At 43.3% G+C, this 17,722-nt stretch overlaps 1 protein-coding gene across 1 annotated transcript; it reads right to left on the bottom strand.

Moving 5' to 3' along the window:
- Window positions 1–1,681: 1,681 nt before the first annotated feature.
- rgmd (RGM domain family, member D) lies at window positions 1,682–14,439 on the bottom strand. Its single transcript, XM_080033206.1, has 5 exons — window positions 14,389–14,439; window positions 10,734–10,775; window positions 8,704–8,855; window positions 5,198–5,706; window positions 1,682–3,397 (listed from the first exon to the last, which is right to left on the bottom strand). Exons 2-5 carry the CDS (start codon window positions 10,769–10,771, stop codon window positions 2,720–2,722), a joined length of 1,377 nt encoding a protein of 458 aa, XP_079889332.1. The 5' UTR covers window positions 10,772–10,775; window positions 14,389–14,439; the 3' UTR covers window positions 1,682–2,719.
- Between the last annotated feature and the right edge of the window lie 3,283 nt (window positions 14,440–17,722).

The following is a 17,722-nucleotide window of genomic DNA, read 5'->3' as shown; positions in this document are numbered from 1 at the left end:
TTGTTTAAAATCAGAAAGACTAATGGAGGGACATCCAAACGCAGCGTATTGGTCGTCAGCTCAGCATGTAGAGTCACGTGTTGAGAAGAGATGCTAAGGGCGAGCCCAGTGATGAAGTATTCAATTAATGTAGGTAATAGCAACACTACAACCTTGAACAAATACTCCATTGCAAGTACTAGTCCTGCATTCAAGTTCTTACAAAAAAATAAAAAGAATGTGAAATGTACATACGTGTCATTAGCTTTATGTATGTACTTAAGAGACTGAAAATGTAAAAGTACGGGCTCTGCAGGAAAAAGTCCCCTAGGCCTGATATATTATGGTGTACATTATGAGATAGTTAATACTGATGCAACAATGTGTAAGCAGCATTTTACTGCTGTAGCTGCACAAGGTGGAGCTATTTTTAACTACTTTACATACGGTTAATTTTAGTCCAGTGGTTCCAAACATAGGGGTCATTCCCTCCCAAAGGGTCACATGATAAATGTTAGGGGTCGGCCGATGATTCACGGTAGAGGAAAGAAAAGTAAAGTTCTGTACACTTTTTTTTCCGATTATATTTAATTCCTTTTTTATGTGGGCGAGGTAATGGATTACTTTACCTCTTTGAGTCTTGAACATGTTTTTTTTTATACCCCCAATCCAGACTCACCTCTTCCTCTTGATTGCTCTCCATCTCTTTACTGCCCTGCTAACATTAAGAATGAGGTGTTAAAGTCACCCACGGAAGACCTGGTTTAGTCTGGGAATGGGGCAAAAATGGTTTGTGACACGTTTCATTTGCCCCGCTCCCTCCCAACCACACAGCTCACTGCGGTGTCGTCTTCATGTGAAGAAATGGGACATGGAGAAATGAGGTGTGACAGCATGTGTGAGGAAACATGCTGACACACAGCCTCATGCGGGGCTAAGACACTTTTTTAAATCCTTTAAATACACCCGACTAATTATATAGCATTCATTTTTAATGTCTGCAAAAGAGTTTGCAGGGAGCTTTCCTAATTGCATTTTTGATGGTGATATAAACTGATCACATCCCTATGTCTAATCATAGCACTGTGTTCTTATATAGTGCAAATATCAGCAGTGTGCGCGTGTTGACTCTTTACCTGGTGTTAAGCACAGACTAAATCCTATTTGGAGCCATGCAGCGCTCTGGCATACAAAAGCAAAGCCAGCAGCCAGCTCAGCACTCAGAGGTAACATTTACACATGGGACTGAGAACATACTGTGGATCCCTACAGCTACACAGCCAGATTGACAAAAAACTATCTTTATGCTGCTAGCTGTCAGACCTTATGGGCTGAGGACCCCACCAGGACAGAAGTGGTATTACAAGTAATAGGAAATGTATATGACTGTATTTGTTCTTGTAAAGCTTTTGGCTTTTGTGTGTCTTTCTTAAAAAAGGTAGAGTCAGCGATTATGGAGAACATATCAGTGAATATCACCTCACTATTCACTACCTAATTAATACTGGATTTTTTTTTCAGCACACACACAGTTCGGACAGGACAACAAGCATTTGACTTGACACAGAAACAGTAAATTTGTTTCCATGTTACTACAACAGGGGAGATACCATGATGGGTATACCAGGAAGAGTGACTAATTAATATTTTTTTTATCATATTATGATTATCTAAAATAAATGGGGGAAAAAAAAGACCTTGGTCAGGAGTGTCCAACACTTTAATACAGAAAAAAATACAAATACAGCACAACACATATTAGTTTAGTCTTCTTATAAAGTCTGAAAATAACCTACTAAAAACACAACAAATGTAAAACATATTACAGTTAAAACATCTATACACAGGCAAATGTACACAATATAAAACACATATGTACACTCTTTTAATATATTATTATATAAAGATTTGTGTTTTTTTTTCTTTTTTTTAAAACCATTAAAACAGGAAGCCAAACAGCTTGAAGAGGGAGTGTTTCACAGAAGAGGAGAACTGAGTGAACTGTTGAAAATCACACAGACACATCATCACATGTTATGGTTAGGTAGTTTTTACATACAATTGTTGGATCCTGTGTATTTTGCATGCCACAATTTCTGAAACAAACCGTTAAAGTAGACAACGAAATAACATTTAGATACACAAAACTTGCCGTTAAAACCATGAAGTGCTGGATTATACAGGATCTAGAAGCTTCATTGCTCTGCGTAAGAAACAGCTTACAAACACTATGGAGTGATGAGTTGCTGCTTCGTACATGGTGGAGTGTTGGTAGGTTGTGCATTTTCTCAGTAAAAATTATATATTTACAACAAAATGAAATTTCTGTCCAGCTTCCTTGACGTCTGCACACACAAATGAGTCAAACCTTTTTTTGAAAACCGCTGTATACAATTTAACAGCAAGTGTGTGAAATTGATGAACACGTTTTACTTGAAACCAATCCACGGTGCAAACATGTGTCTGTATTTTTTCTTCAAATGATGAGGTCCAGCTATGAATCCACAGAAAATGTTAATTGGGAAGACAAATGCCATCTTTTTTTTATGATCGTGATATCCTTCAAATGACATAAAACTGAAAAAAGATCATAACATTCACAAATCCAAAAAGAAAAAAATTACAAATATATATGTCTGAGCCCTAGTCACTCTTTCCTCAAGCTGGTAATGCTTCCATGTTCCGTTTTGTCTCCGTAGTTCTCTCTCTTTTTTAATCACTTATATTTATTAATATCTTTTCACAAAAGCAGCAGAACGAGGAGCAGGAGTGGGAGCAGGGAGTGGCTGTCGTGTGTCGCTCCTCTGTTGGTAAGACGAGGAGTCCTCGGGGAGTTCTGCCTGAGTCTACTGGGCGGCAGCGCCTTTAAATCCTCCAGGGCTCCGTAGGCTGCCAGGGAGAACTCTGGGTCTCCTGTGGTCAGCAAGTCAAAGACGCAGGACTGAAAGTACACGTCCTCCACCTGCAGAGTCTCTCTACACCTGGCTGTGGCGCGCTCCACTGTGTAGACCTGGTGTGGCGGCCTGAGGGGACCCAGCTCTGTGTTGGTGCCCTGCAGGCGCGGCTGCTGCTGGCTCTGGCGGCCCAGCGTGTGCTCTTTGATCAGCTCGTTGCGCGGGCAGCCGTGCAGGCAGAGCTGCAGGCCGCTGTTGTCATCCGAGTAGTCCAGCGTGTCCTCGGGCATGCGGATGGCGAAGGTGAGGTAGCTGCCCACGCGCCGCACGATGATGGACGTGCCGATGTAGCGGGCCTGGATCCTCACCTGTCGGCCCACGCCAGAGCCTCCGCGCTCCGCTATGCTCAGGCTCTCGCCCCCGCTGCGACTCCCGTCCTGGAAGGCCACAGGCAGGTCCTCTGTGGTGGCCTGGTACACCTTCTGGTCCGTACAGCCTTGGTACGACTTGAAGATCACTGTGATCTGAAATAAACAAGGAGGAAAAACATAAAATCAGGCTTTTGTGACAGCTTTTTTATTTTACCATACAAATTTTGTATTCATGTTTTGAAAATCCTTCTTTACATAAAGCCACTGGTAAATGAGATACAAGGTCTAATTTTTTTTCTTAGATGTAACAATAACCACTGCAAAAGATGCCCAAATTAATATTGACTAAGAGCAGTACCAATGTAGGCCACAAGGTGGCAGCAGGAAACTGCTGTGGAGGGTCTCGATGACCCCCACTGGCCTTTTTTGCAAAGTGATGATGACTATCTTCCTTAAGCCTATTCATAATTACTGCTCAATTTTAAGAGGATTGCTTGCTTATGTCTGCTCTGATCTCAATGTTTTCACTATCACCCATCCTTTCTTACCTACAAAAAATGAATAACATTAAAAATAATGGCAATTACTCCACTTGTCTTGCTTGAATGTTGTCTCAAACAAAACCGTTTCATAACAGCCTGAAACCTCCATGTATCTTCCAAAACTCTGTGGCATTGCTAGTGCTTACTCAATGACTGACTGTGATCTGTATTCCAGCTGAGCTTTGGAAAATGTGGGGCCTAACCTTTCTTTCTTCAAAGTATCTTGACAAAGCGGTGGCTGTGGTTAAGTTTACACTTATAAGGATACTGTATTTGATGGATGATTTCCTGTCTTAAGTCTGGCAGTTGAAAACAACTCCAAAATCCTGATAGGGGCATGCGGGTGCTGGCACAGACATACCATTACTCTACAGGTTTGCATAAGACTGCAAAATCAGAGCACACTGCAAATGCGTTTGAAAGAGTTTGCTTCTGATGTCCTGGGTACAAAAACCCAGCCTGATCAATTAACAGAATCAAAAAAAACCTTGCTGCTGCCCAATTATGCCTTTATTTTTCCACATTATTTCATATTTACACAAAAAAGAACCCAGTTAATTATTTGACCAGAGGGGTGAAAAAACATTCCACATCATGGCGGTGGAGGAAAATGTTTGAGTGAGCGTTAATCACTACCATATGACCACCCATGTGTTAAAGGTAGAGCGCTCAAGCATGTCTGTGATTCAACACCGCTGAAGGACTCCCCTCCTCTCTCTGTTCCCTCATAGATCTGAAGGAGCTCCAAGACAAGAGGAATGCTGGAGGCTCCAGAGGCACCGTGGAATGACGATTAACTTCACATGTTTGATACTTTATGGCAATACTTGCTTGAGCTAGCAAGCCAGCCCCTCAAAAACAGCCTCCTCGATAGTTTCAAACACATGTCAGTGTTCATTTCTAATATGGATGGCGATGGTTCTTGTGGGAAAATCACTACCAAGGGGTCGCAAAATAAATCTGAGGAACAGTTTGTATTAAATGTTCCTTATTTTGTTCAATCTTTGATGGTGTTCCTTGTGAAATCTTAAAAAAAAGATGTATCCATAACAATACGAGAAAAGAAAACCTAAACTTAAAGACATCATGTGCAAAATGTGTGGTGGTTTGCAAGTAGACACTACATCTCTTTAAGTGTTCACATGCAAAAAAAACTGTTGGGAACCAGCCATCTACACCAGGGCAACAACGGACTGGTTTTCATAAGGGATACATCTGCCAGTTACTTCATCCATTTTACTGGAGTTGTCATTTTGCCTATGAAATGTTTTTGGAAAATGTGTTGCACATGAAAAAGACAAGCAGCACACCGTCCCATTTTAGAATCTGAAATGATCTGATAAAATCTGAAAAGATTTTTTAGATGTATAATAGTTTGTGTATATCGCAGCTCCTTGGACCCATTGCTTACCTTGCTGGTTGCCGTAGCGCTGGAGCCGAGGACAACCGGCACGTTGGTCACCTGCACAGACAGGAAGCGGTTGTCGATCAGAGGCCACGCCCCTTCCACCTTGCAGGTCTGAAACTCGTCGCGGAATGTCCGTAGGTGCGGGTCTCCGAATAATCCACAATGGGCGTATTTCTTCTGATTGGCTGAGCCCGAGGCCAGGACTCTGCTCTCGTAGTCGCACAGCTCCGACACTACTGGCCTGGACGTGCTGGGAACCTTGGCGGAGGAGGTGGGCCCGTCACTGGAGCAGTTGTGCTGAGAGAATAACTCCTTAATGCGGAAGACGGCCGAGTGGTAGACCAGGTCGCCCCTGCAGCTGCGCGCCTGCCGCCGGGTGCACAGCGCGTAGGCCCGCAAGGCGATGCAGTAGTCCACATCCATCACCACGTCCTCCTGCAGCCCACTGGAGGGTGAGGTAGAAGCCACGTACTCTGCATTGCAGCGCTGGATTCGACACTGCTGGCAGTGAGCTGGAAAAACACAAACAGTGGCCGTCAACACTTTGTGCCAACACAGTATCACCATTGATTGCATCAATATTTACTGCTCTACTCTTGTTTTGATCAGTAAAACTCCTCCCTCTGACGCCGACTAAATCTACCAATCCAAAGAGAAAGTTTGCTCCAAGTTAAAATCTGACATTTACGGATAACATTACCTCAGCACAGAACACGAGCGAGGCAGCAGAGTCAAAACCTTTCCACTATCAAGTTTAGCTCAATCAGGGGAGCCATTAAAACCCAATGCATGCGCTCAGGAGGCCACGGTCCCACACCGTGCTCCAGAACCAGTCAAAACGCATTTCCCCAAACTAGCCCTCACAGACATAACATGTAGCCTTACTGTAGCAGGAAGCCAACCTGTGTTAGTTTGCCTGAGGGTGCTGAATGTGGTTTGGCTGTTGCTGAGGTAATTGAAGTCCATTAAGCTACACTATGTGGCACGGCGGGGCTATATTGGGGGGGGGGGGGGCGCTAACTTGAAGAGGATCACAAGACAAGCATTGCTAAAGAGTCACACTTCAAAAACTCCTGGTCCAAATTGGAAGCTGTGAGGGGGGCGCAAAGAGCAGCATGTGATATTTGGGTGGTTTCAACTAAATTCAGGACTTCCTGCGAAGTTATGAGTCACAAATAGGATACTTAGTAATAGTATTAAAGAAAACAAAGAACTATTTCTGTGGGAAGTAAGAGTATGGCTCTTCAGCAAGGTAATGTCAGTGTTGTGTCACTTTTGGGTAGAATGTGTCTCAAAGGCTGCTGTATTGTTTTGTTTTTTTACTTCCATCAAACAGCACCCACAACACATACATCACTTTTACTGCAAAACCAGCATCAGTTGCAACAGACTAGGCTCTTCTACTGCAGCGGCATAATCTTCTGTTTACTCCAAGGCTCCATCTAATCTCCCAACAGCACAGACAAACACTACAAGATAAGCGTGGAGAGATTCCCCACCAGAGCACATGGATATTATTGCACACTTTCCGTCCCTTTTCGCATACGGCCCAATGTGCCAAGTGGGCATGACATATGATTAATGCCGAGCACAGTCACTGCACTTCAACACGAGCCCTGATAAAACTGAGATGGAGAGCGAGGGGTCAAGTTGGAGCCATTCTGCATCCCTCCTCTGAATTCCAACAGGCCTAGCTGCGAGGTCACCCAGGTCTGCTATGATTGGCACTTTCTGACAATCCCTGCATGCGCAGCCATCAACAGCAACCTCGCATCTCCCTAAAGGGTCTTTATGTTCCAGCACTTAGGAAGCTACAAGGAAGTGTGAGGACCATGTGGAGAATAAGAGCAGAACGGGAAAAAAGCTCAAACGACCACACAAACAGTGTTTGTCATTGTGTATTATAGATTAGTAGATTTTAGTTCAAGCTGGAGATAAAGACACTGCTTTCTAACGACTTGGGCCAAGTCCTTAGGTTAACAGGTTATCAAGAGTTACATGTTACTTACTTGGAATTTTCTCAAACAGCCAGCTCAACATTAGCACAAAACAAAGCTTAAAAAAAAACTTTTCCACGTCATTAATGTTAGCCTATATAAATTACAGTTTTTGTAAAGTAGATATCCTAGCTTTAAATCAATCATAGTAATAACACTAGTATGAGTAGTCTATATACTCAAACTTAAAAAAGTAAACACCAATGTTTAGGATACAGGTATGCCTACATGAGGCATAACTTAATTTGCCTAACATGTGAATTCATTTTGGCACAGTTCTATGTTTGCATATTTAAATGTTTTATATCAGGAATTGCTGTTTTCACACGTATAAATAAATAACTTTTAGTAGGCCTACTTATTTTTCATTCTTGGAAATCAGACAACTTTTCATGTTGATGTGGTTTTGAATATGGATTATTATTATCATTGTATTAATGATGTCATGTTGCTGGGGGGATGACAGGTGACTTGCATTTGAACTTTATGTGTATAACACAACCGTTTTTTACCGTTTCCCCATCAGATCCAAAACATAGGCTAGTTAACCTAACACCGTTAGTTTAAAAAAAAATCAATGTGTGTCACTCTTCTTTGTCATAGCCTACACACTTAAATAGAGAAACTAGTTAGGTGCTGGGGAAAAGATAGCAGATCAACTTGATAATCCAAACATAAACACGCTGTTGAGATGTTGCAGTGGTTTCTGATCCCTGGCTGGGACTGAGGAGCGACCGACACGTTCAGAGGCCAAGAAGTTGGACCCCCATGCATGGTAGCTAACTAAATTAATAAATGAAGCATGAATAGGAGAGGCCAGACAACACCTCGCTTAGCCCACGATTAAAACGGTCAAAGCGTGGTGTTAAAAATTACACTCGTGACTTGAATAGTCAGTTGACCAGTTTGGCGTACGGTTAGTGTATTCTGGTTGGAAAAACTATCTCCGTGCTGCTGGACGCCAGTGGCTAGTGGGCTATGCTAACTGGGAGCTAAGCTGTAAACGTCACACAAGTTGGCAAAAACAATTCACTGCAGCGGTGCTTGTGTTTTGTGAACCGCTTTGACTGATAGTCGGTTGGAGAAAGGGTGTTTGGTATTGTTGTTTCTGTGCGAAAATGGTTGGAAATCTGTAGAAAACGACGTCCCCGTAAAGTGAGTGAACTCGTGTTGCTCGGCTAGCAGCGAACACAAGTGTTTGCGGTGCAGCCTGGAGAGGCTGGGATAACCAGCAGCAACAGGACTTTACTTTGTTCCCGTGGTGCACGGGATACTTTTAAACAAAATACACTTTCTCCTTGTTTTAAACGCCAAACCACTCAAAACATACGTGCATATTATGTGAGAAAAGTTAACAGTAGTTAGAGCGTTTGAGTACAGCAACACAACGCCAGGGGAAAAGTTAACTTTTTTTTCCATCTCCCCCTCCATTCCGAGGGAGAGCGGGACACAGCTTTGCATGCAGGAGAGGAGTGGAGGAGCACGGATTGGGGGCGAAAAGGCAGCCCTTACCTGGTCGAAACAGCAGCGAAAGTAAAACCATCGTCAACGTTACACAGTCCCAAAGCTGCCGCTTAGCCGTGATTTGTGGTCCGCTTCTCCCCATACCAATCCATTCAGTTAGAATGGAGTTCCTCGACTGGCTCTCATCGACGCTGCTGTGGCTGCGGGAAATCAGACAAAAATTCGTCTTCCTTCCCAAGCGCTGTCATTCAAAAGGGGCCCCTGTCTTCAGGGCGGCTCTATGCGAGGGAGGGGTCTAAAAAGCAGAGATGGGGCCCAGAGGTGCTTGCTGGCCAATGAAACACTAATTATTCTCTGAACACTTGATATTTACATGTAGTGGCAATTACTGCGATGAGGACAGTGGAAAAGTGCCTTCAACAACAGAAGGAGGGCGGTGCGAAATTATAATTGCCCTGCTTATAATTGAAGAATCACAGGGTGTGTGCTTGCTATAACAGCATTACAACCACATAGCCTACTATTTGTGCATTTAAACAATATATTTATGCAAAGGGTAGAACTTTGGAGCAATATGTGTTGTGTATTCAGAAGTGACAAGAAGCTAATACAGCCTTTCTCATGCAGAACTGAAACAGAACAGTGGAAATTTAAAGTCTTTGCACTACAAAGCACTCATGGACAACTGGCCCTGTGTGTCCCCCCCCCCCCCCCCCCCCCCCCTGAGGACAAATGTTTGTGTGTTTTCAGCAGTTAAGCAGGAATTTCCCACCTGTTGTTTTCCCACTAAAGACCAACTGCTTAAATAGTGCTTAAATGCTTGAGTTTGATGGACAAATGTGTGTGCAAACTAACCCACAATGGCTTTATTTAACCAGTGAATATTTTAAATAGAACGTGGTAAGTACACAACAAGTTGAATATAGAATTGGCATTATCCTGACAATAATGACTAAAGACCGAGGCTGAGGAGAAACAATAGTGGGACATGGGCTTTCTTTACACTGATGAGCTTTTATGTTTGAGCTCAATCAATGCCTTCACAAGTGCTGTTTCTATATCTACAAAAGAAACCTAGGCATTGTCTGCTTTTGTCACTTGGCAAAATTCAGAGAAAATACTCCCACTCAATAATTTTTCCCCCTGCAGCAAATCTCGGCGCGCTGTTCATTTTTCCATTACATTTAGCAACTTGTATGTTACTCTTTTCCTTCTCTCAGCCAACTTTCCATCCCTCTCTCACTCCTTCAACGACACTCCGTCTTTCATTTGCACAGCTGCTGTGAGGCCGGACCATCTGCAAAGGCACACACAGACTCTACACCAGCTCTACCGCTTTCGCCCACAGACACACTTTGTGGTTTTTCTCTCTGCCATGCTGCCAATAAAGAATTTTTAAACGTGCACTGCCGACCGATTACGAATAAAATGTCGGTATTTGGAAAAATCTACGGTCATAGTTGGTGTATCATTTCTCGAATTATATGAAAAAAGTTAAAGCTTTGTTTTTTTTCTGTGCAGCTGGGACATTTTTGGCTCGTAGCTTTGTGGGTCTCCCTCTGTGCCTCCCTCCTCCATGACTTTATGAGAGAGAAGTGAACCCAGACAAGTTATTGGATCACTGCTTTTTCTATACACATGCAGGCTCCTCCGGCCACACAATTGTGTGATTCAGGTGGCCTGTCAGTCTCGTGAAAGGTCTTCACAGGCACATGTTGATGCGGGGCTGATATATATAGTGGAAGGGGGAAACGAAGACAGCTCAACCCAAGTGGAACGTTTGGATTGTTCTGAGCTGCCAGAAGGGCCTCTGTCACACTGGAGCCAGTGTGCCAAGTTTTATCCCCCCAGAGGGCTCTACCTTACTCTTGTTTGTTCAGCTAATTTTGGGAGCTTGGTGGGTTGGTTGGTTGATCTGCTTTATGGCTGTGCTTTTATGGTCACATTGGAAATGCCTTCAAACAGGTTACACTAGGTATTCCCCAAGGCAACTTGTTGTGTATAGCATGGGAGATCTGTTGATGCTGTCCCTATTATGTGCAGTAAATTAAAATGAATCCTTCCAGAACACTTCTCACCTGTAGCAGTGTTTGTCTTCGGGGGCGAGAGATGACATTTCCCTGCAGGGGAAGAAAACACGTTGTTTATTTCAGTTCACAACAACGGAATATGAGTAAAGGCTTAGTTTTGATAACAGTGATGGAAATAATACAGCACCTTCCCTGTGTGTTATCTAAAACGTAAAAAAATGTCAAAACACAACCTAATCAAAGCGGTGGTTTTTCTCAATAAGCTGCTGTCTGCTAAATGGCCTGAGGTTCTATACTCTGCGGGACTGATGACCACTGAAGCAAACAGTCAATTGATCCAGGTGGACGGTAAGGATGAATTCAGCACATGAAAGAAACTCCTGGACCTGCCTGTCAGGCTTGATAGGCAGAGAAAGACCTCTTTCTTCCCACCTTTTCCTCATGAGTGTATTACATTGCATGACCCAGCAATATGTATATACTACCATACCAACTCTAGTGGGCAAGAGAGAGTGGGTGCAATGTATATCAGGTAAAAAAATGAAGAAAAAAAAAGGCCAGCGTATTTCTGTTGCTGACAGTGGGTCATTTGTTCTTGTACAACAGACAAAAGAAGAAAAACAACTCTAAAGAGGTAGCACCCGTGGAAGAAATTGGTTTGAGTTTGGGACAAATATTAAGAATAAAACGGAGGAGCTAAAAGCAATGCTGCATTAGAAAAGAGTCAGACTTGGCGAGTGAAGAATTCCGAGAGTGAAGCGAAAGAGAGTGAGGAAGAAAGAATGGTAGAGAGGGGGGAAGGGAGAAGCAAAAGGGGGGAGAGAGAGAGAGGGAGTGAGGGATTGGGTTTCCTCTGACTGTGTGTCTGGGCAGCTCCACATGTTCCTCATTAAGGTCCTCACACTGTGGGACCAGCTCCACACCGGGATGCTTGTTTTTGTTATTAGGCCCAATGCGCTGTGGTCTGGTGGAAGCCCCAAAAACAGGCTCGGTCCAGGCCCATCTCCTCAGCCCGCTGTCCTCAAACCGAGGACAAAAAATAACTGCAGTGACGTCGTCCCAACTTGGTCCACATGCATACTCTCTGAAAGCCTGCCAGCAATGCATTTACATATACATATATTCATACATGAAACTGTAAATTTGAAATTGAAATCTGATCTGATATGCCAAAATGATGCGTCTGTACTGGACTTTTTTTCCTTTTTTTAATCTGTCAATACAAAGCCACTTTAAAAAACTAAATTGAACTAAATTGCACAACCCTGAGCCATCTGTTCTCTACGACTATCAACAGTGGCTGTCAACCTTAAACTATTTAGCTTTTTTCCGGAAATGCAATGTTTACAAAATGTTTGGCAATGTTTACTAAATAAAAAAGTAAACTTGCAAGAAACTGTTGATGTTTCATGCTTCTGATTTTTGTTAAATTTCATGCCCATCTAGATTCGTCAACCGAGACATGTATCATGTTTCTTCTAAGGGCTGATAAGATCGGAGATTGGAATCAGAAGGAGCGTGCTCCCTCTGTAGCCTCCGCTAGCACCACACGGTTGCAATAGAAGAGACACACTTATTGAATTTTAAACAGGAACCAGAGCAAATTGACTGTTTTTTTTTCAGAGGGCCCTCGTCTGAAATGAAGTGGCCTATAGCACAGCTGAGGCGGAGCGGGCGAGAGAGATGGAGAGAGATGAATAAAGCAAGTGTGTCTGGTTCAGGCCTCTCGCTGTTAGAGGGGATCTGTTATCTTGGCAGAGATAAGGGAAACTGTGGTGTGAGTGTATATACGGGGCAGTGCTGATAGCATCTCCACTCAAGGATCCCACTTACGGCACCCTGATTGATAGCTGACAGCACACACAGGGGGGGCTTTGGAGTGTTTTCGTATGCACCCCTCAATAGGTATCCATGCCGGCATCTGTTTACTGTGCTCCTTTGGATCTTTGCCTCTGAGTAAACAGGAATTTTCACACATGCGTGCCATTTGTGTAAGAAGTATGCTAGCTAGGGGCCCTGCACTAGCTCAAATCTAACCTCACAAGCGTGGAAACAGAGGAGAGATAGATCTTTCCATTTTTGAATTCAACATAAAACAAATAATTTTTTTAATCTTTCAGACTTTTTTTTTTTTGCTTTTTCTCTTCACCACACCTCTCTTCTTCCTCCCTCCTTCCTCACAGAACAAATGTTGACACAGCGTCAAGCCCCGTGCTCATGAAAAGACAGTCAACTGACAGGTAACCCTAGCTCCGGGGTCGCGGGGTCATCCCGACCTGATGAGGGATGATGGGTAAAATAAATGGAGAGCAGCACACAGAGGGACCTCTGATGTCCTCAGCCTAAAGGGAGAGAGTTCAGGGCCATTTGACCTGCGACCTGAGCCCTGCATATGTGTTTGTGTGTGTTTGCAGGGTTAAACCTCTCACCAATCTTGAATTCTCCAAAAAAATCCTCAGTCTAAATTTTCTTCCTGCCCATGTGTTTTCCTCTCAAACAAATTACTCAAGAAGCAAAAAACAATTCAATTTATGTGTTCACCGAATAGTCTGTGAAGCTTATTCCAATGCATAACTCTGTCTGAACATGCCTTTTTCCTTCTCTTTTCATGACGACACTCCCCCTGCTTTTCCTGTCATCCGAGCCTCAATGCATTATGGAAACAGGCAACAAATTGCTTTGTAATGACCTACGACAATTCTCCAGAAACTGAAATGTTTGAGACAGCAATTACTTCTCAATATTGAAATCTCTTTTTTTTCTTTTTAACTTCTTCTTCTTTTAACTCAATTTGTGCCATGGTTTGAAATGTGAAAGGCAGGACATTTACTGTATTCCAGCAGGTGGTTAATACTTCAGGAAAGATGTCATAGCTAGGAATCATATAAAAATGTTTAGCTTGGGATTTAAAATCACTTCTCACATCTTGAGCCTGACGTGTATTTAAAGCTGGTTTAGGTTTTTCCGCTACGTGCTCTCCATGGAGGCTTAAACATGCATTTGTGATAACGTGAGTCCTTCAGTTAGTCCGCAACAGTTGGTATTGTTCGTGCCCCTGGCCCACCCAGGCAACTGCCCTGAACCAGGAATAGATCTATAGACAATAACTCCTGTATACATTTAGCCATTCTGATCTACCACACGTTTTAGCCAAGAAGGCATTTGGAGAATGTTTCCTCATGCTTGAATTTGTTGAATGCAGCGATTAATGGAGGAACATAGCAAAAGGGTGTACACTCCTATGCCAATCGAGTTTGATTGACTCATTGCTGTGTACTCTGAGAGCAGTCAACATGAAGTGCTGGGGAAATGTATATGGCAATGTTTCCCCCTTTTGCTTTTTCAGCATATGTTTTTCTCACAGTTACATTGGCTTTAAAGAAAAGGGGCAGTTACATGGATAAATGGGATCATGCAAGTCACACTAGAAGACGCATTAAAAACAACCCATCTCCTGCTATTGTTTGTGTTGAGGAGCGGCTACATTTGACACTCCTGTATGTTAGTGAATTGCTATACCAGCTGTTAGATCTTAAGAACAGTCGTTTTCAATGGCAAAACAGCATTTAAAACCAGTCCAACAGTGTTTCTATCAACATGATTTTATCTTTGTGAAGTCTTGACTAGCATCTTCAAGCATGAATGAATCTGAAGATGATGTTAGTAACGCTATACAGAGGAGCGGAAGAAAATAGAAACTTACCTTGGCTCAGTGTGTTTGTGGTGTATGCGGTGTTATGGATTGGAGCACTGCTCTAACAGGAGTTTGAATGGGCAGACGCAGTCAAGCACTCGTTCCCCCTACAACTTCAGCTGGCCAACTAAGAAGTTTGGACAGCCACAGGGACAGATAGCCATTGGAATCAAGGCACATGACAACAGCTGTCTGTTTCAAGAATCGGCACTTTGATTAGGGTGTGATGGTGAACGATGTGGCCTAATTCCCACATACTGTATCTGGGTAGGGCACTTCTGTGAAGAGAGAGAGAGGGAGAAAAAAACTGAATGGAAAAAAAGATTGAAACACAATCACATTCTTGCATACACAGAAACATTCACACTTGCCATCACACCCATATTGATATATTCATAGGCCAGAAACCAGGTGCAACATTTGGAAAGCTTCCCATATTCTCCAAAAGTCCATCAAACACAGAGACACAAAGGACATGAGTGCAGCCGACCATTGGCCCCAGTTTACGCTTAGCATGTGTGCGAGGTGAATGAGACCTCTGTCTGTTATTGCGGTCAATCCTCATCCGCTCTTATCCCAGCCCCACCCAGACATTATCGGCCTCTCTCCTTTTTTGCAGCAGTTCTTAATGTTTTTTGGCTCTCTATATATCGTTCTAACACCTGATGCACCTCTGTCTACGCTTGGTAACAATCACCACAAACACTTACGGACCCACATCTTTACCTACATCCAACTCTTTGATGTGGTGTCAGTGTTAAGGCACGATATGAGCAGATTTCACAAACAAGCGGGATCATGCCCCGTAATGTGTGTTTGGTTATCGGCTGGCTGCTGCGAAACAGGCCAAGGAGATGTGAACGTGATTAACCTTGCCCGACTGACTCAGCGCGCTCGCTCCGGGATACAAGCATGCGTTCCTTGTGATTTATAGATGTGGAGTAGTCAGCCACAAGGCCTCAGGCTGAGGGAGAGAGAGAGAGAGAGAGAGCAGAACAACAGTACTTAATTCAAGTCTGACAAATAATCTGCAGGAAATCCATACAGACTGCTCCATCAAATCTTTCAGACCCCCTGGTTCTTCCTCAGTTGTAAATTGCAACTTGTAAACTTGCAAACATTCCGCACTAACAAAGCAGAGAGAAGAAAAATCACATTGTCTGCTTGGTTTACCTTACGCAGTAATACACCATACTGTTTCTGCCTGGCCCAGACAGCATAGAAAATGCATCTTTGCGAGCTCCCTGGGAAATATGCCTTGGAACAGATGTGAGTTTCCAATAAAAGTGATTCTTAATCCTGCATGCATTTCTCAAAGTTGTGAAATTGCAAAAAAATAACTCATAGGCTGCATATGATTCATCGCACATTGTTCTTTCCTCCCTCCCAGAGTTTGTTCGGTCCAATCTTTTCAGGCTAGCAGCTGTTCATGCAGACAGCTGCATCGGCCATTCATTGCATGGAGCCGAAAGGCAATTAAAAAATCAAGCCAATGTAGTGTTTCAGTTGATCCATTTTCTATTTCTTCGTGTAATCCCAGCTCTCTGCCTCCCCTCTCTTTCACGTGCACACACACACGCACACACACCAGCTCTCTCTCAGCCACACATCATGTATACAAGTGCTCATGAACGGCCTCATTAATGATGGTGGGATAGGGATAGTATGGAGATTCCTGCTTTTTTTCTGCTTTTTTTAAGACAAAAGCCCCAAATTGCAGTGACATGGCACCATTGGATTTGATGCATTATTGAGTCCAGAGCTGAGAGGAGCCATGTAATCTCCAAGACTTACTGGTCCACAGATTTTTTCCATATCTTCTCCAGTGAGGTATGCGGCCACGTCTGACTGGCGTCACAGTGGCATTCAGTGGAGACTAAATCGAGCTGAGGCCATGCCTTGTGCCACAAGCACTGATGCATTCTTATAGGGCCACGCGCACGAAAACACAATTCATACAAAGAGCTCGCTCGCATGCCCAGTTGTGCTCTCTTCCAAATGCCCACACACATCCACAGACATGCACACACACACACACACACACACACACAAACACACATTGTCCATGCCTCCAGTTGTTCCGTCCTCTCACGGCACACAGCAGGTGTGAGGCGGAGTGTGATAGAGCGGGGGTGTTTGGGTGATCCGCAGTCTTAAGAACAGCTTTTCTATTGTTTCTAATATGTGTGTGTGTGCTCTCATTGAATTCATTTGGACAATTGAATAGTATGAAGCTATTGGACATGACATTTGGCAACCAACACAGCACAAGCGCAGGCTCATGTACTGTATATGAAACATGATGTAATCAATCAGATTTGCCATTAGTGAACGAGTTCCTATTAGTATGGTTGTAAGTTTATCATTTTAACTTTTTTGGGGCGGCATCATGGAGAGTAGTAAACAGAGTAATCCATCTCCTCACACATTCTTACACTCGTCACCCAACACGGTGCCAAACTGGCTTGAGTACCAAAGCCCTGGTCAGCTGCAGTCACAAAGAGAGTGATGGCCTCGGATGAAGGGTCCTCCTCTTTCAGTAGGAGATTAGACCAATCAAATCCATCCACAAGCTGTCGCAGTGTACTGTGTAGGTAAAGCAGAGGCACAAAGCGGACGTGATGAAAGGACACTCACTTACTTGGAATCAGAAGTTAAACTGGGATGCGGGAGAGCAGTTTCTCATGTCAGAAAATTGCAGAAGCAAGATAGCTTTCATTGCAGACATCGTATACCTATAGGATTAGCCAAGCGATTGTCATGATTCAAACGCTGGAATTAAAACTAATCCGTTGTAAAAGAAAGGAGATATGCTGTATAAGTGGACAATAATAAGATGACTTTCCAATAACTGCAAAGAAAAAAGAGAGGCTTTGCTTTTCTGTTGCTTTATATTTACTCTTGCTTTCTCTCTGTGCACTTTTTCTGGCAGACCATGTTGTCAGTGCAGAGCGTAATTGTCCCCTCACCACAGAGATGATTTATTTATTGTAATGGCTAGTGCAGAGACAGACCACTGAATGTTAGGCTTTAACCAGCTGTTGAGTCGCTCTTTCCATATTTGACATGTATTATTATTTTTTTATATTCTGGGAAGACCAAGTATGGATCATATGGGACGTTGATTTCCTGACTTCCTCTGGACTCTGCTCTGATGATGGCTAAGGATACAGGGGGCCATCATCTTTCCTGCTCCCCCTCCATCTCTCCCCACAAAGTACTTCCTGTCTGCCACATGTGTGCTGCAGCAGTCAGACGTCCATTTACTTTTTTCTTTCTTCTCTTGGTTCACATACTCTTTCTTTTTTGCTATTCTACATACTACAGCTGATCATAATAAGTA

This window comes from Ammodytes marinus (assembly GCF_949987685.1).
Source record: "Ammodytes marinus genome assembly, chromosome: 8".
Taxonomy (NCBI): domain Eukaryota; kingdom Metazoa; phylum Chordata; class Actinopteri; order Uranoscopiformes; family Ammodytidae; genus Ammodytes; species Ammodytes marinus.
Note: the sequence above shows the minus strand (reverse complement) of the source record. Positions and strands in the feature narration are given on the sequence as shown.